The 25,420-nt window shown below is 47.3% G+C and overlaps 1 protein-coding gene across 1 annotated transcript; it reads right to left on the bottom strand.

The window, feature by feature from the left end:
• Positions 1–4,012: 4,012 nt before the first annotated feature.
• Positions 4,013–20,579, bottom strand: LOC149341151 (retinol dehydrogenase 14-like). Its single transcript, XM_089541944.1, has 7 exons — positions 20,430–20,579; positions 15,877–16,118; positions 12,139–12,378; positions 11,475–11,567; positions 9,837–10,031; positions 6,557–6,666; positions 4,013–5,453 (listed from the first exon to the last, which is right to left on the bottom strand). The coding sequence occupies exons 2-7, from the start codon at positions 16,082–16,084 to the stop codon at positions 5,217–5,219; spliced, it is 1,083 nt and encodes a 360-aa protein (XP_089398070.1). The 5' UTR covers positions 16,085–16,118; positions 20,430–20,579; the 3' UTR covers positions 4,013–5,216.
• Positions 20,580–25,420: the final 4,841 nt, after the last annotated feature.

The raw sequence follows: 25,420 nt of genomic DNA, 5'->3' as shown, positions 1-25,420 counted from the left end.
TAAAAACACCCATTTCGCCGGAAGCCCTCGCACCTGCGAGTCAATACGTAGCAGGCGGCCTTGAAAAGGCGGCCCGAGGAGACGCGATCGGCAAACCAACCGGGAAGCACCCTCGTCATTTCAAGTTGGAGGACGCCAACAACACGCGTGCCCTGTGAGCTTATCTACGGGACGCGTGCACGCATAATTCTTGTGCAAACGTAACGGAGCTCATGGAATAGGCAATCTTCCTGATGGCACTCATTTAAGTGCAGACAGCGTTGCCCAGTGCAGCTCAACGCCGAGAAAGAGGAAAGGTCGTTTTGCCCAGTGCGAAAGCTGGTATCTGCTGTGTACACGTGTTTGAGTTAATTTTAGCCTAGTTCTGCTTCAGTTCTTCGAAACGTACTTTCCAGATAACTCTGTCTCCATGAGTTCCGCATCTTTTGAGTGGGGTCCAGTCGGTGGGACATTTTATTACGTAATTGATAAAAGGCACACAAAAAAATAGACGACTTTTTTTTTGGCGCATTTTAGAAATATTGTCAAACCAACTCGCCTACCAATACGTGCTTGTCACGTAAATTCGCCTCCATTTAGGGGCACAAAGTAAGCAGGAAAGCAGCGAGGCGATGAAATGTGGGCATGTAAACGTGTAATGTCCAGGGCACCACGCACGATGCAGGCCGTAAGAAGGGGAATAGTTTTTGTTTAAGCTCACAAGAGTGTATCCTTTCCTCATAGGCATGCACAGTTAATCTCAATAATTTATGAAATAAAAGCAAACTTTTCACTACAGTTGATGATCACTTATTGTGGAAAAATAAGCCTACCTGCAAAAAAACACACTGCGCATACTAAGTACGAGTGTGCGCAGTTTTACTGTCCTTAGGCATTTAGAAATGTATTATAATTTACCACTGTTAATTAAGTAGCAACAATACTTTTGTAAATAATACGCAACTTTCTTTTTTTCCCTCTAATGTAGATGCCAGTTAAAAGCGAAATGCTAGAACTACATACATAACTTTGACCCGACGTTCTCAGGGTCTCCGAATTTCAGGGTTGAGCGTAAACTGTCTACAGCCTATTCCGACCGGCACGACCACATGCTGATGAGGGATCACATTTCAAACGAAGCAAGGCATGCAGACCTAAACGTGACGTCCGGCAAAAACCAGCTGTTGAAAAGGTGGCGAGGTAGCGGATGTCGTTGCCGCAGTGGAAATGGCCCGTATGCCCATGAAGGGGTTTCTTGTACTTGCGCTCACTTCTTTTTCTTCTCTCGTTGTTGTTGGACGCGTGTAAAGCGAAGCCGCCAAATTTCATTCCAGGAAGAACCAGCATCGCATCAGTAACCGCAGTGGGCAACACGCACACGAACGCTCGGAATTTGGTGCTTTCTGTGTCAAGTGCTTCTGGAATTTTATTAGCCGGCGACTCTTGCGAGTAAGTCGTAGTGACTGTGTCTATTATTCCTTGAGGGATTACGGGACGCAGCTGCGTATAGCTACGGTCATCAGCCAGATTATTTGGCTCCTGCAATAGGAAAAATGCCTTGTATATTCATAAATTTTGTTATCAATAGATCATTTACAGCGTCTTATCATGGGGGCAGCCATCTTTGGTCACGTGATAGCGCCGCCATTACACGCCTCCTGACTGCTCGGCGTTTGCCTCGTCACGACGGCTGCTGCGTTTAGTGGTTCGGTTCCGACAGCCAGCATATTGGCTGATACGGTTGTGAAGGAGTGGGGAGACGGAGGGTTCGGCTAAAGCTTCAAAGGAAATGTGGGAACCCTAATTTGGCCACTGGAGGAGGGAAAACATAATCTAGCTTCATGTTGAAGAGAGCCGCTCAACTCTCCGCCTCTTCTAACCATGGATTGCCTGAATGCTTTGCTTCCGCTGAAGGCATTGCTGAATGCTTTTTATTGTTTTATCTGAAACAGCAATGATTAAAGCTCCTGCGGCAGCGCCAGTCGTTGTCGTATTGGGTACATGCACGCAGACATCGCTCTAAAACGTTCACATCGTACACATTTTTTTTACAACCGGCTAACGGTGCTTCGGCAACGTAAAATATTTTCTGTTGATTTGTTAAACACAGAAACGCGACAAAAATATGTACGGTGTCGTTGGTGATAAGTAATGAGCTTCACTGTGAGTGTGGCCGCGAGCTCATTTTTAGTGTCTGTCTCGCACAGACCGCGAGGAAGGGACAATCAGCCATCACGGCAGCCGTTACGCAAATGCCTCATTCCAAACACGGCCCACGAAAACCGCGCTTCTGGGAGCGAAGTTCAACAGTAGCGCTAAGACGGCATGTAATACACGGACTGACGGTAAGCGTTGACCACTCGTACGGCTGTGCACTGCGTAATCTTCAGTAGCGGTATATAGGAGCGCAAGTGGTCCTTTTTTGTTCCTGATTCGGCCTCGGGCGCTGCTGTTACTAATTACCACACACCTTAACTTATGAACAATGCGGCCTCGCTACAAAAGCAGACGCAACCACCAGCAACTGACAGCATGCCGTCACGGTTTCGGCGGTGGAACAGCTTGTTCATGCGGCTATGTTGTGCACTTGCCCTCGGTGCAGGTGCAGTACGTCCTTCTGCAGTTCTAGGCCGTGAAGCTCGCAAAAGATCTCATACAACACCTTTAACTTTCTGTCGCAATTCTCGCAGTCCACAACACAAGTATTTCCTCTGCCTTTCCATATCTTCGCAGAAAGAACACGTTCACGCCGGCGACGTACGAGGCCCGTAATGGCGCCGAGTTTCGAGTTGAGACCAGATAGCGCCTTTGGCGCCATCTAGTCTCAAATGGAAGAACTGCGCACTGTGAACGGTATATATACATTTCTTGCTCTCACCGATATAAGTTTTCCCGCGTATGAATGTGAGATCGTGTACTGTCGTGAACAAAAGTCACCAGGACGAGTGGACGGGAACTGAACCCGATAACTCTGCAATAAGGAGGGGAATGCTGGATTCGCTGGCTGTAATACGCGATAGTGAAATGTGGTTATCGCTGATGTAAGAACCTATGTCCATAGAACTCTCTTCGCGCGTGTTGGAGAAACTGATTCTCGCTGTTGCACAGTGCCAGATGCAGAAGAGAAACACTGGCCCTTCTGCTTGAGGTTCTATTTATTCAGCTTAGTGCAATGTTTAGGGGAATCCTCAAAGATTGAGTAGATTTATAATTTTGAATGTATGGGTGAATCCTGATAAGTAATTACTGATTTATTTGTTCACCCAAGCAACGCTTTTTTTTACCAACCTTTGTGCCCGATCCCTGTAGCTATGCCGGGGCCGACAGCATGACATGAGCACAGTGATTTTTCGCAATATTTATTTAGCCCAGGAGAGACGTTATGTGTGCGTGGTGAGAAAGCTATTCAATTCTTTTCCACCATCCCAATCTGCGTCTCCCGATTTCCTTTATTCTTTGCAGGAGATTTAGTTTGACAAATTACACTCAATACATATATTTTAATGAGTGCGACCTTCTGCCTAAGTTCAGAGGAAGCATCCTCGAGCGTGGGAATTTTAAGGCGGAATCCTTTAATGCCTCAACGTTGTAAGCAGAAGTTGTCGACAGAAAATGTCACGCTTTTCAATTGGTCGAATTGGTCGTGACGTCACAGTGCGCGAATTTCAAACGGGGCCAATTGTACTTTGGCTACTAACCATGCAAACAAGTAAAGGGATTGTATAGTGATTCTCCAAGTTAGTGGGACTTACTTAACCAATTAGCCTAATTAACCTTCCTAGTCAGACCAGATAAATAAATAAAACCGAGTAGGAAATTGGCCGAGCTCGGGAATCGAACCCCGGTCTCCGGAGTGCGAGACGAGCACGCTACCACTCCGCCATGCTAGCTTGATGGCTAGGAATGAACAAAGGAGCGTCTAGTGAATACGGTGTCTTCGTTCACTCCCATCTTCCTCCCTTCCCGTTACGGCGAGGTTTAGGTGACCACCAAGATATGACACACTGATACATTTGCTTTCCTCAAAAACCAATTTACCGATGAGCAAGGCGTACAACCTTTCCTCAAAAAGCGTTGCATTCAAAGGGCAACGCATTGCGCCTAACGGGTGGTGGCGTTCCGTGGACCGCCTGGCAGCGCTACAACAGGCTGTCGCGTTCCACTTCTAAAGGCGAAGCTAAAGCGTCATTAATTTGCAGTTAATTAATGCACCAACAGAATGTGAAGCGAACAATCGCGTAGCAGAATGCAGCACTCAGGCTTTCGCCTGTCATCACGTTAGCCGCTAAAGTTCCTCGTAACTTTTGTTTAACAACTTAGAAAAAAGGTCAACTTTCGCTTTCAGTCAAGATATGGAAATACAGGCGGGTTAACTTGAGCAATTTCGGGCCCCACTGACAGCCTTTACTTGTCGGTTAGAGCACTTAAGAATTCACGTGCCAACCACTGCCGAATCGCCTAATGGGGCCGCGGAGACATACCAAATGGCGCATTCCTGATGATGTCAAAGCGCAAAATTTCATCATCTGGTGAATGCGTGTATTTGTTCGAGGACTCTGCGTGTGTCAGCAGTAGGAAATAATTCATCATAATATCCGCCGGAGGGTAAATTCATGCTTGCCCGTATGACTCAGCCCAGGACTCTAGCTGCTACACTGGACCACTCGCCATACCCGCGAACTAAACTAGGATGGTTATAGTAGGTGACAAGGAAGGATGAACTGATGGGCAACATTGGGCCGGGATGAAGTTAAAGTAATTAACTGAATCTAAGCTGAATTTTTTTATAGAAACCCCGAAACCAAAACTCGCAGATCGGCTTAGATTTTTAGGAAGCCGCTCCACCAAGGTCATCGCTCGTTCAATACGGCCGATCTTTCAGGAGAGTGACAGCACGGTTTCATTTCGCTTTATGGAAAATGCTAGAGTGCGCCCTGCAACTATGACCTTTCTGTAAAAGTGTCGATGTGGGCCCGTCGCAAGTTTATGAGCACCATTGTTTGTGAGCACCATTGAGCACTTGTTTGTGAGCACCATCATGTTGAAAGAGCCAACATCATGCCGTCAGGTCAGCGTGGCTATAGAACAGAGAAAGGTGTACGTCCCTCTCCCTGTCCTCTCCTTCGGCATTCACCCAACATCCCGATCAATCGAGGAGCGAGTCAGGATGGCGCAGTGGGTCAACGCATCCGTCTCCGTGGCCCAGCCACTGAATGCGTCCATATTCCCTCTGTGCTTCAACTCTCCTCGGGAACAGCGACTTCCGGCAGCGGCCTTGTGAGCGGCTCCAGCTCGCTGTCCGCCAGAGGAAGCATTCGGACGGAGCGCCAGAAGACGTCCTCGGCCAGCTGGCGGTCCTCGCAGACTTTGCTCGGGGTTGCAGGGGCGAAGTCTGTGAAGTAATTGCCGGTGGTCCCTTCCAGCGCTGGGTCGACAGCCAGCCAAATCGACGTCTGGGCACCTTCCAACGGGGTCTGCATGAAAACAGTGAGGAATGCTGATCTGTCTACTAGCAAGCCTGGAAATAGCTGCCGCTTATATGTGCCACTTGGCGTCTGACTGAGTTCTGCACGCTCAATCTTGGAACAGTTAGTATTATACCTTGTGCACTGCACTGAACTCAAGGAGTTCGCACTGCACAAGACCCTAGGAATGCCGGGAAAGTGATAACAGCTCCACCGAACGGCGCGTCGTCTGTGTCTATTACCCGCGAAGAGCTCTGAGACCTTCCAGAAGTGATAGGGTTCATGAAAGTGAGGGACGGTGGACATGACAGTGCTCTAGCACTCCAAAGTCAGCAGAGGCGGTTAATGTGATTGAAGAAGAAAGAGCAGGAATATTAAAGTTACGAATCTAGAAGCGGAAAACACACACTCTTTGCAATAACCTGTGGCGGAGAAATGACAGCTACAGAATCTTTACCGAACGTCCGGCTTCCCCGTGCCACGTGATCACATATGTCACGAGGGTACCCGCTATGTGGCCGACGCGTCCCGAATGAGCGACGGTGGGGTGCCGTTGACGTCACAGAAAGTCCCTCATATACCACTGCTGCTAAGAAATAAGGAATTAAAATCTAGAATTATTTACCTACGAAGAGAATGCAAAGAAGGTGTTGGTACAAAGTTTAGAGAAATCCCCCAAGGTAGGGTGGATTTGTAATACGGAATTACTAGCATCCATCCAAACGCAGCCATGCAGTCACAAAATCAAGTTATGCAGCTTTTTTTTTAGTAGCTGTATGGCTGCGCTTGGGTCGACACTAATCTGTAATTACTCCCTCATTATTATGCAAAGAAAAGTCTGGAACTAGGTTGAAAGGGTTCGCGTTCGGTAGAACGCCTGTGCAGTCTAGATGGCCAGCTCAAGCAGTTATCCAGCGTTTCCAACACGTGCTATCCAATATTATTGCCTTCGTCGGCGCGTCCTTGAATGACGGTTCGGAAAGTCCCCTACAGCGCGAGTGAGGCGCCGACAGGTCAGAAACTTAAAACCAAAAAGAAATCGAAAGATATCAGCGTGCTTCGTGAGGTGCCTGGAAACATTGTACGCTATTTTTAGAGCAGGAAACGCCTACCTTGCCTATAAGATCCATAGTCGCCTTGAACAAGTACTTGCGCAGTGCCGAACCGCCGTCTGATATCGGCGTCCTCACGCCTCCAGGATGTAGGCAGTTTACCGTGACTCCTATACAGAGTTGAAAAAAGTAATGGTAACTTACGTTTAATACGGCAGTATTCAACCGAAAGTATGCGAGCTGATTAATTATTTGTGCATGAAAGCGCTCAAATTAAACAAGAAAACAAAAATAACTCGTACACTGGAGACTTTCATTTCCTGCCGTTCCTACTCCACGGGCTTTTCCCTCCTAAAAAAAAAAAAAAACCCATCTACTGAGCAAAGCCCCAAATCATGCTTTTAAACGCGTGTGCAGGCTATATATCTTCCGTTTTTTTAAAAAAAAAAAAACTCTCTTTCGTCTTCAGGTCACGTGATTCCCGATCATTTTTTTTTTTCTAGGGGTACCTCCGCCTGGCACCTCACGTTGAGGTGCGGTTAAGTGCTCCGTCCCAGTACGCACAACCCGTCAAGTCGTGACGTCATAACAGTTGACTGGACGTCGACGCATGTTTCGTGGCGCTAAAGCACTGAGTGATACTGCAGGGTATTTTTTCCAAGAGTAAGGAGCTTCATAGTCACGTGTACCCAACCAGGCGTGTTATCTCGTTGCGTACGAGTTACGCTTGGAGCCTTGAACAAATTCATTTAAATGTGTCGAAGTCGCATTCCTGTCGATCTCCGTTTCTTAAGCAATGCAACAATTGCTACGAATCGAAGTTAAACCCTTGCTACGATTGTTATAATATCTTGCAATTTCTCTGCTGTATAAGCACGCAGTTGCAGGTACGATGGCCGTTCTTTCGAAGATTAATGAAAAAATTCTTACTATCCTTGCTTCTAAGAGTGGCTTAGCGGCTTTGCATGGAGTGCTCGTGTGCGACAAGACGTACAAGAGGGCGAATTAGCACATCTGAGATGAGCTTCAGGGGAAATCGCACTACACAGCCAGGACATCCGTGTCATCGTTACAAAACTGCGTACCCGACAGCAGAGATTCGCGTGGGGTAGCGCCTTTACCGCCGAAACTCCCGTGCGAACGACAAATGGCTAAAAACATACATTTCCCTAGATAGCAAGAACACTACCTAGAGTGAAAGTGGACGCTGCTGGAGAATAACATGTCTTTCTGGGTCCAAAATGGGCGGGGCCGTAACCCATCGCCTTTGGTTGCAATCCCATTTCAACCTCGCAAGTTGCATCCTTAACTTAATAGGAAAGGTGAAAATCAAAATTGTGTGTAGAACCCCAAAAGATGTAAAAAGCAGCCCCCCCCCCCCAAAAAAAAAAAAAATAACCCTGATAAAGTAATAACTCAACGCTATGATCTCAAGCTATCGCCCCATTCATAACATGCCTGAAACGACAGGGCGTAAAGTTGATATCTTGTGGTTATGAGAGACAGGAATTTTTTAATGTACGAGCAGTGCTTGTCACGTACAAAATGGAGGGTTTCTGCGTGGGAACCTCCCCATTTTAGTTGGCAATCTGAGCAACATTAAGTATATTTCCTCGAGGAGAAAACATCTTACACATTCGTGATTTGACCGAAACAAAGCATTTCAGGACAAAGCACTTATAAGACCTTGATTTGAATATAAGCACCTTATCTAAAGCCAGTAGCAAAATAACGTAATCCCTAAACCTGAGGGGATATTCAAAATTCCGCAAGTGCGCTTTCTCGCATAACAATGTTGTCCCAAACAAGATGGCTGACCATGCGTTTCCAGCTGAAACAAAGCAAGAAAGACTGGTTTTTTGTTTGATTCTTCCAGAACACGTTTCTATCCACACCTTTAGCGCCTGTCCTGTAGCCCACGTAGTTCCTTTACAGCGAAGTCGGCCACCTTGTTTGGGGCAACACAGTTATGTGGAAAAGCGCACTTGCGGAATTTTGAATATCCCCCGATCCGCGAACTTAACTTATTCTTGTTGGCCTAGCACGTACGATTATTAAAGGCTCAAGGCGAACGTGTAAATTCTCTCTCAGTACACTTCAATATCTTGATTAAGATTTATTTACCTTCTGCACCATTTTCACTATAAATAAGCCTTCTGTGCTATCGTAAAGAACCTTTCACTCACTCATTAAAAAAGAGGAAGAGGAGGAAGAGAGGCAGGGGGATTAACCGGAAGAATAATCGGTTTGCTACCCTACACGGGGGGAAAGGAGTGAGGGGATAAAAAAATGAAATAGAAAAGAGAGCAGCAGAAAATTGAAGTCACTATGAAAAGTCAGCGTTCGTTGAAGCCGCAGCCTATCATGCAGGCCAGAAGTACGCCAAAAAAAAAAAAAAAGAAATCTCAGCCATACAATGCAGCAGCCATTTCATCACATTATCAGACATAAGAACTAACTATTGCAGTTTGAGATTTCTCATTGGACCAAGTTATTATCCGGTGGTGTAGTTAAGAGTACCTGGGTAGAATTAGACTTTGATCTTTCGCAGTTGTTCAGGACTGACATTGAGTTTTCTTTTGTTTCAGATATGTCGCGCGATACCATGTTGTACTAGAACATTATGTACATCTTTGTTTGTTTTTTTTTCGTTTATTTCCCACTGTACCCACTCCTGTCTGGGCTCGTGAGGAGCGTGTAGTATATGTTCATAATAAAATAACTTCGTAGGCTGAAGTTTCACTAAGATACTTAAGCCTTGGTCGCACAATACCGGTGCAGGTTGTCTCGTGAGTACTATTTTAGCACAAAATCTCAATTTCTCTTTTTTGTGGTGTAGTAGCCTTGTTGCGAAATAATCTTCCGTGTCCAACAAGAGGTACCGAAAACTGGAAAACCTCAAAGTGGAGTACCAAATACAGCAGGCAGGTGCTCCAAAATATTTTACCACGGCTTCTAAATGGTTACAGCACGTTAGGGCTCTACATGTCTAAATTAACCCTTTCAAACACTTGTTCAAAATCTGATGTACCATCTTGCATGCTTTTTTGTGAGTTTAGTACTTATGTTTGCACACGCTCACATGTATTAAGTTGTTGAAACTGATTTCTTTCCATGGAATAACGCTGTAACTATTTCAGCGTGTCTTCGTGCTTCTGCTGCCACTTTACTTGGGGGGCCAGATACTCATCAAGCCTTCACATAACGGCTTCCTCCTTGTCCTTCTGTACACCTTGGTGCATGAATGAATGAACAAAGAAGAAAAGCCGGAGAATCCATTCAAGTTGTGGCGCGCAATAAAAACTGCACTGAGGTGCGGTATTCCTTCAGGGATGCTCACTGGAGTGCCTGAGCCTTTGGGCCAGCGCCAGGGTGGCGAGGATGAGCGCCAGCTTGGTGTTTGCGTAGATGGCGATCGGGCTCCTCAGGTCGTTGTGGCCCCTTGCCCTCTCCTCGAGCGAGTCCACTCGACCAAACACGTGGTAGCTGGACGACACGTTCACCACGCGGCTGGGCGCGCTCTTCTTCAGCAACTCTGAGAATGACAGGCACACAACAGATAAGCCTCGTTACTTCAGAAGTACTTTGATTTGGGCTAATTGGTTCATACGAACACAACCCGTCCTGTTGTGTTCGTGTCTCCTTTGTCTTTGTTGTTTTCGCGCCGTCCGAACTACTTTCTTGTTACTTCGTCGAGAAAGTTTTCATCGGCCGCTTGTTTGAGGACACGTATTTCCTTATTATGCAGCACGTTGAGCTGCTCAATGTCACTCAGTTCACGTTTGAACTGTTACCTCACTAGCACTCGTCATCTATTAGTGCCTCGAAATTCGCTTCTCGAGTTCTTGTGTGCTTGTATTCTGCTCTCGTGACTATTCATGTACGTAAGTGTAGGCCCCGGAACACACTGTATCGTTCCCAGTAATTCACCTTTCTTACAGCACGTGGCATCTACTGCAGAGTGAACAAAAAGTCGCCTGGTGCCCATAGAGCCGATAGAAAACAAACGCACATATGCTACGCAGGAGCGATATGTGGAAATTCCCGCGAGACGCTCAGTGCACATCGTGTCTGGTGTTTGCTCAAACCCGTTGAGTGTTTCCTTTCAGCTGTCGCCATCTGCGTCTAGCGCACACGGAGGAAGGAAAAAAACAGAAGGTCCATGCATCCCAGATGTATTGCGGAAAGCGCAGCAGAAGTCATTCCATCCCTAAGCCAACTTTATAGAACAAACAGCAGTTATGCCATTGCTGCTAAGGGACAGCGTGGCGGTTGGCGTGCACGGGTCATGCCTCATGTAAATGGCGCGACCGCATCTTTCGGGTGCTGGGCGCTTGATGCAACGCCCTCTCTTTTAACTTTCCTTCGTCCATGTTTGTTCATGTCTGTTTTCTACCGATGGAGTTCGGGAGAAGACGGAGTTAGGAACGGATGCTTAGAGCAGCGCTGTGATAAAGGCGAATTAGGGAGCTGGGACGAGCCGTGGTAAGCGTGGATGTTCTCGGACGCACTGCTGGTGCTGCTGGTACCGCCTCATCGATGTTCAGTTACTGGTCGTCGGCGCCGCGATTTCGGTTTTAGCAAGTGAAGAGATTTTGCAGCGTTGCTGTGCATCTGATTATTGACGAAGGTGGTCCAGGCTTATAGCGCAGAGGGACGAATGACGAGACCATTTGAGAGGGACAGCACACTGCACTGTCTCATGTCCTCGTCAATCTGCGCTATAACACCTTCTTCAGCATCCCTGCTGCGGCGGCCGCCTTTCGATGTAGGCCAAATGCCAAAACTTTTGTGTGCTATGCGATGCAAGTACGTGTTAAGGAACCCCAAGTGGCCAAAATTAATCTGGAGCCCTAGGCAATGCCGTCCGACATACCTTATGTGTCGCTGAGGAGCGTTAAACTCCATAATATGCATTTTATCTTCGCCAATAAGTGCAACCAATTGAGAAAAGAATTAGCTGCGCCCCTCCGCTTACCTTGGAGCAGCAATGTGAGAAGAATAGGGCCGAGGTAATTAGACTGAAAGGTCACTTCGAAGCCATCTTCTGTCAACTTGACCCTCTTCGACTCTGCAAAATAGAAAGTAGTAGAGGAGCAAACTCCGTGAAGTCGACTTGACGAGCAAGCGGAGAGTTATCTTGGTATAGCAGTCTTGAGTGAGGTTTTCAGAGAGACGGTGGCCACAGCTAGCGCAAGACACGGCCGAGTGTAGATCAGTGAGCGCAGCCTTTGTCCTTGCATTGTACTTATGATGGGTGGGCTTTCGTGGACTCTGTTTCGCCAAGAGTGCCGGGCCTCTTTTTATGGTTTTCCTTCCCGCTCTTCGCGACTTATTTCGTTTTCCCTATAGTTCAGAGGCCAAACTGTGACGTTTGTGCGACGTTAATTTATATCTGTCTTCTTTACAACACGGCCGTGGCGATGGAGAAAGCGTGCGGCCCATCGTTTTGCGAGTTCGCCGCGAACACTTCCTGACTACAGAAATTTCTATGTCCTTCCCGATAACATTCGCACTAAGAGCTAGCGCTCAAAAACGAACACGCGGGGCGATGCGGCCCACGTTACGCTTCTGTTATTGCTCGCATTCTCCGACAACGGTGCGCTCACTCGTCCAGTGTGTGGAGTGCGCGATGCCCTCACCTCCAATGGCTCCTGCGTTGTTGATGAGGACGTCCAGGCGGCGTTCGGTGGCCGCCAGGTCAGCGCAGAAGCGTCGCACCGATGCGAACGAGCAGAGGTCCAACTGCTTGACCACCACCGGCCGCTGCGTTTCCTGGAGGATCTCTCGCGCCACCCGGGTGGCCTTCGCCACGTTCCGGCAGGCCATGATGACGCGCGCTCCCCGGCGAGCGAGCTCCGCGGCTGTGGCACGGCCGATTCCTGCGGGACGGTGAAAAAGTAGCGAGGAAAGGCGTCCTACCTATGCTCTTGGCCAATTCAGGACATTATTTGAATGATCGAAAGTTCCGACCCTTAATATCCACAACCAGGTTAAAGTCTTTACCAATTTCTATGAAATTTCGCCTAATGAACGCTCCCGAAATAGGCACTGTTTGTGCACAGCGCCGTCAATAGTACGAAACGAGGTGTTCAAATACATATAGCTTCTTCCAGAAAGTAATTAAACAATAGTAACTGCCTCATTCAGTTTTGATTGAAAACTGCCTGTATCAGTGCTCTTGCAGCTAGCTGTTATCCTCCAGGAATAAACGTGTGTAATTTTTCAGGAATGGTGATCACTAATTTCTAAAGAAAGGGGAGTAAATTTTCACAGGTTCTCTTTCCTCCTTGCACCAGGGGTGCACCGCCAGAGACGGCTGGTTTAACTCGAAGACTGAAGCTTGATCTTCGCACCGGAGGTGCCCCGTCAGAGACGGTCTCATGATGTGTTGACACGCAGGGATAAAAAAGGGAATAACTGAAGATTTATATACAAATGTTTACAGAATATACAAGTTAGATACAACGGCAAAAAGACAAACAACCAAAAGGTGGATCTGGCTAACACTAGGGGAGGCCCCTACCCGGCGTAGCCGAAGATGCGTAGCATCTCACCTTAGCCCAGAACCCCGCTTCCAGCTCCGGGGCCCGGTTTTAAAGCCTTAAAGGCCCAGCCCACATTCGGTAACTTCCAATCATGTTGCACTATTAACATGATTGGCTCTTCAAGGGCATGGCCAGCCCTCCGGCTTTTACAAGGTAGACGACCCTCTCTACCACAAAATAAAATAAAAACGAACACAAATATACATTCGTGCCAGCACGTGCGCGAGTCGGTACCGCGGGGCGGGGGACACCCGTACTTCCTGGCGCGTTCGCGAGCGGCCGCGTTCCGAGAAAGGAGATGCTTCGCTTTGAGCGCTCCCAGCCGCGTTCCGATGACCCCGCGTACACTAACGATCCCTTACAAGGGGTTTTTAAGGTAAAGAGAAGCTTTTTGCGCTGTAGTAATACCAGTTTTGGAGGACGTCAAAAGACTGACGAATCATGTTAACTAGTGAAGTGATTAACTAAATTATAATAGCTAACTTTTTAACTATCACGGATTGGCGCCTGTTTGCAATTAGAAATTTGTAGCCGGCCGTTAGTAATAGCCATATCAGTTTTGAGAATTTCGAAAAAGCGATTACCCTCGCCACTATGGCTCGACAAAAGTTGGCTACATCGTGCAAAAATACATGCGCTTTTGAAACGCAGGCAAGGTATGCCCTCCAGTATACGCAACTAGTCGAAATAGCCACATTTTGTCGATCCACAGCTGCGAAGGAAATCGCGTTTTCGAAGTTCTAAAAATTGATATGGCTACGGCTCGCTGCAAATCTATATTGCAATAAGGTGCCTGTCAGTAATAGTTAAAAAGCTATCTATTAGCATTTAGTTAATCACTTTACTACTTCATATGGTTTCCCTGTTTTTTTACGTCTGACAACACTGGTGATAAAACGCTGCTGAAAGCTTCTCTTTACCTCAAAAACTCTGTTTTTAAAAATTAGTGATCTCTTCCCTAGGGAAGGGGAATGAGGGCCTCATTATGAAACACTTATGAAGAAGCCAACTCCCACAGAAACCAAGGGGAGCATATGGGAATGTTTCTTTTTTTCTCGTGTTGATCAATGGGAGATTAAAAGTCTAATTATTTTATCACTTAAATATATCTGATAAGAAAGCAGAAGAAAAAGCGAGCATATGCCGCCGATGGGATCCGAACCCACGACCTTCGAATTTCGCGTCTGATGCTGTACCAACCAAGCTACATCGACTTTTTTTTCTTTATTGCAAGCTACATCTACGGCTGTCAAATCTTGTGCTTTCTGCGGTATTTACATATGCTGCGTGTATCCTAACACTGAGAGTGCTCACCAGCGCCACTCTCGTACAGGGGGTGTCCGCCGCTGTGGAGTGAGTGAATAGGCGGGTGGCGTCCGTCGCTTTTTTGGGTGGTTCGCCTATTTCGAAGGCAGATGAAATAGTTCCGACACGACGCTGACTAGAGACAAAGTCCTCGTTCCTCATCTTCAAGCGTGGCAAGTACATATGCATGTAGTTCGCTCCTGCATTCGAGTATTTGTCTCTCGCCTATTTGGCTTAAGCGCAACCCAGCTTTTAGAAATGCGCTTCCATTTTCGTTTCGTCTCTGAGAAGACATTTTAATTTCCACTCTGTTACTTTCGCCTACGGCGATAGCATTTTATGCTGCAAGCATTGCTCTAAATATGGTAATGTGTGTGCTATATAGCTGCCGGTTTATCATCTGCTTCAGCTTAAAACAAGCAAATATAAATTATAACTTTTTACCACGCAGGCATACGCCACAATAATATAAACAAAATAGCGGCAGTAAATAATAACATAAAAGCCCAACCCTTCGATATTGTATTGAATGCACAGAAATATTTGAGGCATTGAAATATTTGAGTCACATTTGATTAGTGTTCAAAGTGCTCCAGCTGGTCGTAAATATTACGCGCTGCAGGTACTCCACGTATTGTTGTCGGGTAAGTAAAGAAGACGCGCGTCCTGAGAGGGTTGAAGGAAAGGGGCTTTGAATTTGTACGGTTTGAGAAGGAAAAGCAAGTCATAGGAGGCGGGGTTAGGAAAGAACCGCAGTTGGTGTTAGGCCCCGCCGCCATAACCCAGACTGCTGCCAAATCCCCCATCTACCACTTCGTGATGACGAAGGATGTGCAAGTGCGCTGGAGCATGAAGCACTGTGGGCAGGAACACATTTTTTTTCAGTCCCAATATATTCTATATAGCACGTAGATGCAGGTGCCCTGCTTAGTCCGAAATGGCGGATTGGAAACCCACTCGCGCCAGCTGCACTTACATGAAGTTAGAATTAGCCGTGCGACCTGCTTCTGGGCGTGCCGAGGGTGTTCTTCAATGTGGAAGTCACACTGTTCGATTTCCCCGGGGAACAGAAGTGACGGCGGCAGAATCACGGATGACTCCCCATGCTCATCCGTCTCATGCATGGCCGGAGGTGGCACTATTGGGGACAAAAGTCTCCAGGACACGGAACCGCAGATTTTGGCGCATAGGTGCAAAGTGTGCCGATGTTCCGTTGATTTCACTAGCGTACATTTCAGAGCCCAAGTGCAATTTTCACCACGGCAAGCGTGGCTTGCAGTCACCCGCTGCTAACAAAGCTATACGCGTTGGTTGTCAGTCGTGTGTCCTGGGGAATTTTGTCCCCAATATCTCTTACCTTCGAGCTTAGTTCACAGCGCGGGTAGCCAGTGGCCAACCTCTGATTGCTCGGACTGACTTGTACGGCACTGCGGGCGGCTGGTGCACGGGTAGCCTTTGCCATGAGTCACGCTCCGGCACCGTTTATTTCACTCTCGCACCGGGGAACGCGTGACCAGAGAAACTCACCGGAGCTGGCTCCCGTGACGACAACTGTCTTTCCTTCCATGCTCTGCTGGCACGGGCATGGGTTTTTGGTCTGCGCTGCCAGGCGGGCGGTGGCCAGGGCGATCCTCGCGTACAGTGCCAGCTGGGCGGTGGCTCCCCGCAGCGCCTTGGGCACCTTGCGCGCCATCGACCCGGTGGAGACTTCGTCGGAGTCCCGAACGGCAGCCATGGTGAAAAGGGGCTTGTGCCGCGTCGGAAGTGCGCTGAGAAAAAAAAAAAAGAATCATGGTCGATGTGCGTAATTAGGCCTAATGCGAATTAGGTGCGCTAGCAGTTCGTTTTTAACTTCGGTTCCGGTGTTCAGATCCAGTCCGTGTTCCCGGATGACAGCTGTCGCAATAGCGATAACGGGTCAGTGTCAATATATGCGGCATTGGTAATTCTCCGTATTCATAGAACCCTGGGAGTCTTCCTACCACTCCTCGCTGTGTGGTGCAGCGGTGAAGCGATGCGCCACTTCCGTTCTATGGCAGGTGCTGCCATCAGTGGGACTTGGGGTGCTTCGCAAGCAGCCTCTCACGATTGAGTAGCCTGCCCACCACTCGATGGGTAGGTGAGCAGCCTACCACAAAACCGGCTTCAGACGAACAGAAAAACGCGTAACGGCTAAATGCGGGGAATGGCCCCTATAAGTGACCATTCCCGCGTATTTGTAATATACGCAGATGACACAACGATACTTTTTGCAGGAGCCGACATTTCTCATCTCGTTTCTACGTGTAATAGCCCTATCAAAACGCTGGAAAGATGGTCGTCATCAAATGTCATGTTTATAAATTAAAATAAAGCTAAGGCAGTGATCTTCAGGTAAAAAACAAATTATTGACAGTATGCGACGATATTATAATTAATTCAAGTAAGATAGAAATAGTCGAGGGTTATAAATGCCCTGGCGTGATATTCTCGTTTAATATGACTTGGGAACAACATATCCTCTGTATAACGAAGAAACTGCCGCAAATAACTGGTATCATAGGTAGGATTAGATACCTCCTGTCGATACATACAAAAATTATGTCATATAACACACTTTTCTGCTCGAACCTTGTGGGGATGCACTCGCCTCCCCGTGGTTCGCTGGATGCACACCAACTGTGGATGCACCCCAACTGTGGTTAGCTCCCCCGCACGCACTCTTCTCAGTTGGGTTACTTTAACTAACAGGGTAGGGCGCTAGCGTCGCACCGACACCAGCGCCACGGTGGCGATTTGCTGCGCGCGCGGGGTAAAATCGGCTCTCTTCTCCTTGGGACCGCCAAAGGACGCGGACGTTTCGCGTACCGCTCCGCTCACCGGCGGGCGACCTCGTGTGGAAACATGTTCCCCTCAGCTCGTCCAGTCCGGCTTCGGAGTTTTCCCCCTGCCCTAGCGTGGGCGAACATTCGCTCGTAACCGTGCTGATGAGTCGGACATCCTCGATTCCTCAGTGTATTTTGTTGCTAGCTGGCGTTATTGTTGTTATAGCAATAGATGCCTTGTTTGTGTCAGCCAGTGTGTCGTTCCTTTGTTCCCGCAGAGCAAGGCCCGCCGTGGTCGCCGTGCGCTCTGTAGCGCTCGCGACCACGGGGTGGGGTCCGCGCGGCTTTGAACTGTCAGCCGCGGTTAAGCGGGGAGAACGCATTTATCCTCCCAATTTAAAACCCCATAACCTTCATTTAGTATGGACAACAGCTTGTTTCTCAAACTTACAGCGGATTCACTTCCTGCAGAAGAAGTACGTCCGGCACATCTACAATAAACCATATGGATCAACTACCACGAATATTTTCTGTCAGTCTCACATAATTAAGATATTTAACCTTTATAAATACCGTCTCACAGTAAAATTTAAAGCTGAGGCACAGAAAAACTTATCTAGTGTTCAAACCCTCGCACTACTTCGCCGTAAAACAACGCTTTATCCAACACGATCTCCAGAAAAATGGGTTACGCCTACGATTTGCCTCAGTTCCGGTAAACAACAGGAACTGCAGCACAAAGAAAGCAATGCTTTTATAGCAGTAAAAAGCTTTTCTTACGCATTCCGAAAAACCGCTTACGGGGTTCGTGGTAAGTCCAGCGGGCATAGGTTTGATGGCGAGTATAATTAAGCGCCCGAAGTAAGACCAGTGCACTAGGAAACGCATTTAGACGTCCCAACTATTTGCCAGTTGTAACTGCAGGTCAACTTGTACTTGGCGTCACCTTTGGCCGTCTCATTCTGTGGTTCTGCAACCATTGAAAAGTTTCCCTGTACGTCAAGGTATACGGACAGAATCTATCGGCAACAAACAAATGCACGCAAATGTGATGGGTTAGTATGGGCCTAAAGCAAAAATGTTGAACGCGCAGTGAACTGAGTGCCTTACAAACAAGAACGTGCAATCGTTTAGCGCATCCAACTCGGCGCACACGCGCATTCTGATTCGCCAGGCTGGTCGAATTACGCTAACCAAAGAAAATAAAACATCGAAGCAGCTCGCTTACAGGATAATCCTGTACCTATGAAAAATTGCACAAGTTAGCCTGCAACGGCATGCAAATATACAAGAAGAGAAGCGTCAATAGTCGAGGGCAAGTGCACTCCTCCTGAGATCATGCAGCCGTACAAGTAAAAAAAAATCAACAAAACGTTATTTTGATGCATCACTCTTAACTGGCATGCACGGACGGCTATGCCAATAAGAAAACGTGCCGTACGCACCAAATTCTCGAAATGTGAAAACCTGAAGCCTGATTTCGAAATGCGTAATTGCAATTCAATGCACGAACAGGTGTTACTTATCAAACGTGGCGCTGTCAGAATGAATACTGGGCCGTGTGCCCTCCGCCTCCACGAAGACATCGCGACAATGTATCAACATTTACAGCTTCGCAGCCGTGCGCATGCATGCATCCCCTTTCCCAAAAGGAACCGAGCAACAGGTTTTTGCTTCTAAACCGCCTAACGGAGCGTTTACGGCACCACTAACGATCGAAAGGCGTCAGAACGTGAGGACAAGGGTTCACCTTACTCTACACGCATTCAGAGTTAAAGGGCTGCGATAAGTGCTTAGCTATGCGGCTAAGAAAGAAGCCGCCATTGCCCGGTTACTTTGAGCAAAGACTGCATGACATAGCGATAACAACATGGTTCTGACAGAGACCCGCGAGACATGAGGCGTTGTGAAAGATAGCTCTCAGTAGTGTTTCCAGTTAAACAATAAAAGTAAAATATAACTTCATTAGCCACACTAAAAACGCAATTTATGCACTCGATTGATCCGTCTGCCAGTTCCGAGTATATAGAGCAAACTGCGCCATTTTTTGGCATGACTTTATAGTAATCACAAAGGTGACATTGCCAACCTTCCCAACCTGCTGTTATCGAAGGATATGAGTATTCCGGCCCACTCAATTAATAAATGATAAGTTTCAATTTTGGAATTAAGATCTCGATCGCACTACGACACAGAAGTTAATGCTTCATTTGTAATTCCCAAATTCAAAGCTGCCTCGTGAGGCATAAGCGAAAACGTTGGAAAACTAACCTCCTTAACTTCTAAATACCATCATTAGCGACGCTCTTTAATATGTCAGCAGGGACATGATTATATCATTTATGAAATAGTGCAATGGTACAGGTATTTTACGTGCCTCTCACGTATGTCCGCATCGCGCCAAAATACACGCGCTTTCGAGAAGCTTGCAGGCAAATCAACCCCTCCAGTGCACATAACTGGTCGAAATGGCCAAAGTTTGTTGAGCAGCAGCTCTGAGGTTAATAGTGTTCTATAAATTCTGAAAGCTGATATAGATAATACTTATGGTAGGCCACACACCTCAAAGCCATTAAAAAGACTCACAATAATACTTAAAAAGGTAACTACTTACCGTTAGTTAACCAGCCTATTAGCTAACACTTCTTAGCTGTATTTTTATACGCTACACCGCTGACATTGCTGGGCCGAAAAAGAGCGCTCTTCTAACTCAAAAAGCCAATTTTTAAAAATCATTTTTAAAATGAAGCAGAACATCTTGGAGTTTGCGTCTTGTTACCCTGCACATTCAGTATTTATTTGTTTATTTCATTACCCTCAGGGCCAGAGGCCATTACAGAGGGCAGTGGGTTACACACGAAAGTGAAACAAAAGTACAACTGTAAATACACACAAAAATTAGACATAAATGAAGCTCACAGAAAAGAGGAACAAACAGGTTACGTCAAAACATTTACCAAATTAACAGCGCATATCGCAGAACCAAAAACATCAGCATACAAGAAAAACAGAAACAAACAAACAAAATAGATGTCATATCCCTGAACCGTGCTCAAGCAAATGAAGTTAATTTGTTTCATTGCTTCACCTTTTTTTCTCACCCGAAGTCAAAGCTGGCTATCCAGTGCACCACCGTCCTTCACGAATTTGCTCGAACAGCAAGCAGCAGCCTCTGATTCATGAGAGCTATTCGGGGCTCAAATCGGCTCAATGTTTCGCGATAGTCGGCATCGACAATGTGACGCTAGATGTGGTCAAAACGAGCAAATTACTCACCGAAATGCCGAAAAAAGGGACGGACAAGAAATCTCAGGAGGAGCGCGCAACTCCGCACTGCAGAAACAACTCTCTGAACGCCTGCCGCAGATCGCAGAGGGCAAGAGCTTCGTACGATCCGCTTAGTTGCTCTATCCTTGGACACGTGATTTGAGCGGAGAAAGTTCCAACCTTGGACTCGTTCTCCTCATTCCGCTTTCGCTGTCTGTCCCTGAGGCCGATCGGGGCCGCTCTCTTACGGAGCTAGCTTTCTGGCGATTTTATCTTCGTTTACTGCCATCTTTAGGAGCAGTACGTGACTTTGAGCAGCTCTGGTGTTGTCTCTCCTTTCTGAATGTTCATGAATCGGCATACCTGGCGAGAGCGGGTAACTTCGTGGCTCGAATGTGTGACCCTTGCTTCAGTTAAGCGGGCAGTAAGCTGTACTAGCGTTTTGAAAAATGACGTGTACTGTGAGTCGAGCGGTTCGCTGCTTTAATGTAGACTTTAAAAAGAACACTCCCCACACGAACATTGCAGGAAATGCATCTATATGCACCAGACCGGTTTAGACAGCCCTGTTGGCATGCGGCCGCAGTACAAGAAATCAATGAACTCTGCAAGTTTCGTCTGTAGTGTTTGAGTGCTTTATGTGCGATGCTGCAGCTGTAAACGAAAAGCGTGTCTTTCTTGACGACCTTGACGAGTATATTCAGATGGAACTCAAGTAATCTAGTGGCGAATGCTGCTCAAAGAATGCCTTCCAGCGAATGGCACCGACCAGTTCTCATGAAGCCGCGGTTAATCCTCTCACGTGATATCGCAGGTGATTGGCACGTACATCCAGGAAATGCAATTAACGGCCGGTCGATGCCATTGGCTCGTGGGCTTCCCTTGAGGTGTCGCGGCGATCTTGAGTTCTGTCCGACTATAGTTAGTTCATGGTACAGACTCAAGAATTTTCTAGCGTGTAGTCGATGGGAAAGGTTCCTCCAAATTTCATTTCTTAGGACACAAATGGCTTAGTAAAAGGTGCCTCTAGCCTGGGCCCAAATGCGGTTCCTCTATTCAAACGCAAAGTGGCAGCAGGAATTCCACCTAGAGGGGACCCCTGAGTAGTCATGCCTAGAGATAACTATAAATAAAGATTTATTTATGCTCAGACCACTAGGCCTCCGCTGCGGTACGCCGAAAGTGGAGGGAATGGCTGTTTGTTATTTTATGTCAGGGTAATACTAATGTGTAACGTTTCAGAACTCCCGTAATCGTAACACAGTAGCAGTGCGGGCTAGTTGCTGAACGTCAAGAATTTTAGAAACAGCGAAAAAAAAAAAAACACATGTGCCCCAGCGTTTCCCTGTGTCCTTTCCCTGCCGCTCGTTCGTCCTGTTCGCTGGCTCTACTAATTTTCCCGTAGGCGATACGACGATTTCATGTATAGAAAATTTATAAAGTATTTAGGGTTTCTTAAGCTTTTTAAGATGCACAGTTTTAGGGATTTCGATGCTTTCTTTAGTGCCCTAACATTAAAACCCCCGATCTCAGATTTCTCCGACGTTTACCCGAAGCCTGTGGCAGGTGACCCACCTTCCCACCATGGCAGGTGGAAAAACCTGTCCGCCAGATTGTGGCCAACCTGTCAGCAGGCTTTACGACCAACTATGCAAAACGCTATATGGAAACATTCCATGGCTCTGAGTGGGTTTCGAACCCGTGGCGGCGCGAACAGATCAGCCTCTCTGGCCACTGCATTAAATCACTACTTCATCGCTGTAGCAGAACGTCAGACCTTCTGTTGGAGTGGCGTTTAAGTGCCAATTTCTCGCGCTATGCTTTAGACGTCGTAGTCTCCATCAATTTCCATCGGTATCAGTTTCATGGGGTTTAAGGTCTCAAAGGAGCAGCGATGGCGTAGAGGTGGAGCATCCGCCTCGCGTGCAAGAGGACCGGGGTTCGAATCCCGGTGCCACGCAATTCTCCACCGGATAAAAAAAAAACCTCCGCGTGTCGATGGAATTGCATAACCAGGCTTGGAGTGCGGCCTGATTTCGGTGACCAGAACCGACAACGCACTTCCTCACCAGAACAGGATTTGGCCACCCTGGTGTAGTACTTGGCCACAACCTTCTATGAACAAATCAATTAACCCTCGGCCCTCAGTCCCCAGCAGCTGCGGAGCAACTGACCAAGGCGGCGGTCAGATCTGTGACGCAGCGGAGGGTGCTAAAAAGGTCCTTAAGGGTAACGGAGTGGATTCCAAGAGAAAGCAAACGTAGCAGGGGACGGCAGAAAGTTAGTTGGGCGGATGAGATTAAGAAGTTTGCGGGGATACAGTGGCGGCAACTAGCAAAGGACAGGGTTAATTGGAGAGACATGGGAGAGGCCTTTGCCCTGCAGTGGGTGTAGTCAGGCTGATGATGATGATGATGATGATGAACGTCTCAAAGCGAATCAAGCTGTGAGGGACGCAGTAGTGTAGGGATCCGGATAGTTCCGGCCACCTGAGGTTCTTTGAGGTTCACTGACATCGCACAGTGCACGGGCCTCTAGAATTTTGCCTCTATCGAAATGCTACCGGCGCGGCCGGGATTGAACCCGGGTCTTTTGGGTCAGCAGCTGCGCACCGTAACCACTAAGCCACTGCGGCGGATAGTAAAAGCGTGATGAAAAAAATTCCAACAGCCGAGCCCCTAGGCTCCGCTCTGTTTGCGTTTCCTTTGCATGGCCCCTGTACATGCAATATGACATGGTATACGACCTACCCGAACGAAACGCAGCAGGGCCATTCTAGTACCTAACTAACGAACAAATGCATTCAATTAAGGGTTCCTTTCTCCCGAGGACTATTGCTTAGTGGAAGGGCTGCCAGACGGGGTGGTTAACATGCCATAGTCCAAATCTTTTATTTTAGCTGTTGTTCCCTACTTGGGACTGTTGCGCGTTCTTTACTACTTTTTAGCGAGTGCCAGTATTACATAAGCATTGATTGTTCAAGGAACTCCAATTGGTGTTTTCATTTCATATTTGTTTCTTCATCATAGTACGACCACGATTTGCAACAACAACTTGCAACGCTTTGTAACCACTTCTGCCACAGCAACCAAAAGGTTGCCGGCAGTTGAATGGATGAGTAAGTAATAAATAAAATTACGGTTCGTGAGGTTTGCTCTTTTAGGCACCTTGTCGTCGTTCTCGATCTACACTTGCCTTGCATGTAGCAGCACTATCGCCGGCGGCAGTGCAGTGAAAGAGGAGAAGGGGCCGCAGCTCGGCCCCGTCCCTGTTCGCGCAGAGCACTGGCGCACTCACGGAGGAGGTTCACCTTGAGTGAACGTTATAGTTCTCCCTCCGGGCAGCATCGCAGTCAGTCGTTTCCCTGTGTTCTCCGCGCACTCTCCACAGTAATATAAAGTACATGTTGTAGAGTTGCGTTATAACTCGGTTTCTTATCAGGCTCGGCAATCGTGTGCCGTAGAGTTTCTTACTATTACCTAGAGGGAAAGCTGGCAACCCGTCTATGGGAGTTTGCATGGAGGCCCCTCGAGACCACTTCAGCCACCATGGGCGCTCAAAGCATCATGGGGCGGTGAGCTACTTGTTGCGGAACTGTAACTTTTGGCCAAAAAAATAATAGAAAAATAAAGCTGCTCGATAACTACGAATGTCCTTACATTCAATATCCTGTCTAATGATTGCAACAAATGAGCAGAAAAGCATGTAAATGCAAAGTTTGCACAAAATAAGAGACGGCTAGCTTTCCTATCGACCAAGTAATGAACTCTACAATAGCTAATATTTCGTAATTAACAGGCGCATTTTTAAAAGTAAACATGTTTTCAAAAAAAAAATGTTGTTGCTTAGATACTTTAAGAGGTTTTTTTTAATAGCATTTTAGAAAAGTGAAACGTTTTATTGGCGTCGTGTGTCGTTGCGTTTTCACTACTATGGCTTTTGCGCACAGCGTTCGCGCGAAAGTCGTCTGCGCACACACAAAAAGCGTTTTCGGAATCAAACATCTCAGTAGTGCCACTCCGTGTTCCCGAAAAAAAATACGACTGTCTCGCAACAAGTAGCTCACCGTCCCATGATGCTTTGAGCGTCCATGGTGGCTGAAGTGCAGCGCCGCCAGCTTTCCCTCTAGGTAATAGTAAGAAACTCTAAGTCGTATGCCACTTTGGAAGCCAACGTCTCCGGGAGGGAGCCATCGTAGAATACTTCGAGTCCTTCCTGCAATGCATATTGATGCTTGCACCTACAGTCGGTGACGAGACAGGATATTGGTTCGGAAGCAAGCGGTGAGAGGAAGCCCGCTAAATAATTAGTACGTGTCATCAGTTTTGTCGGTGTACAAAAGCCGCTTATAAGAATTAAAGGACCATGGTTTCATTTTGAATACTTTTTAATATCCGACATTCGCACGCAGAGGCCGGCGATTACATTTACAGCGCTGACTATTAATGCGAAGGTCCCCGGGCAAAGGGTTTATTGTTGTCACCGAAAAAAAGCATCCGCACAGCTGAGCATGACCTGAAGAAAGAGGCAGGCGGAGGTCCATCATGACATCACATGACCACCACGCGAAGAATTTGTGTCAGTCACATGAACGACTAACGCAGGGCAGAAACTCGAGTTAAGGAGGCTGCTCGTAAGCGTGAGGTCGCCGCAGCAGCATCGCCGCTAGCTGCATAGTTATACTGGCATCTAGGCACAATAATTTAATCGCAGGTTCACTGCACTGTAGTACTATCTTTCTGGCGTAACCATTATCGCATGCAAACCAGCGCAGATTTTTCACGTTACCAGTAGAGTAATGGCCATGCTGTTTTAGGGAATCCACACTGCTGCCTTTAAGCCTTTTTACAGCGACAGCAGTTAAAGATCGGTTACCTGGATTTAGCTTCTAGCAGTAGTAGTAACCAGAGCGTGGTAACCGCTGGGAAAGAGAAACAGGGTTACATTAAAGGGGGGGGGGGGGGTACATGGTGAGAGCGGAGGAATATGGAAACGTTCGC

The sequence above is a fragment of the Amblyomma mixtum genome, chromosome 5 (genome assembly GCF_055824585.1).
Source record: "Amblyomma mixtum isolate Tamu chromosome 5, ASM5582458v1, whole genome shotgun sequence".
Classification (NCBI taxonomy): Eukaryota; Metazoa; Arthropoda; class Arachnida; order Ixodida; family Ixodidae; genus Amblyomma; species Amblyomma mixtum.
Note: the sequence above shows the minus strand (reverse complement) of the source record. Positions and strands in the feature narration are given on the sequence as shown.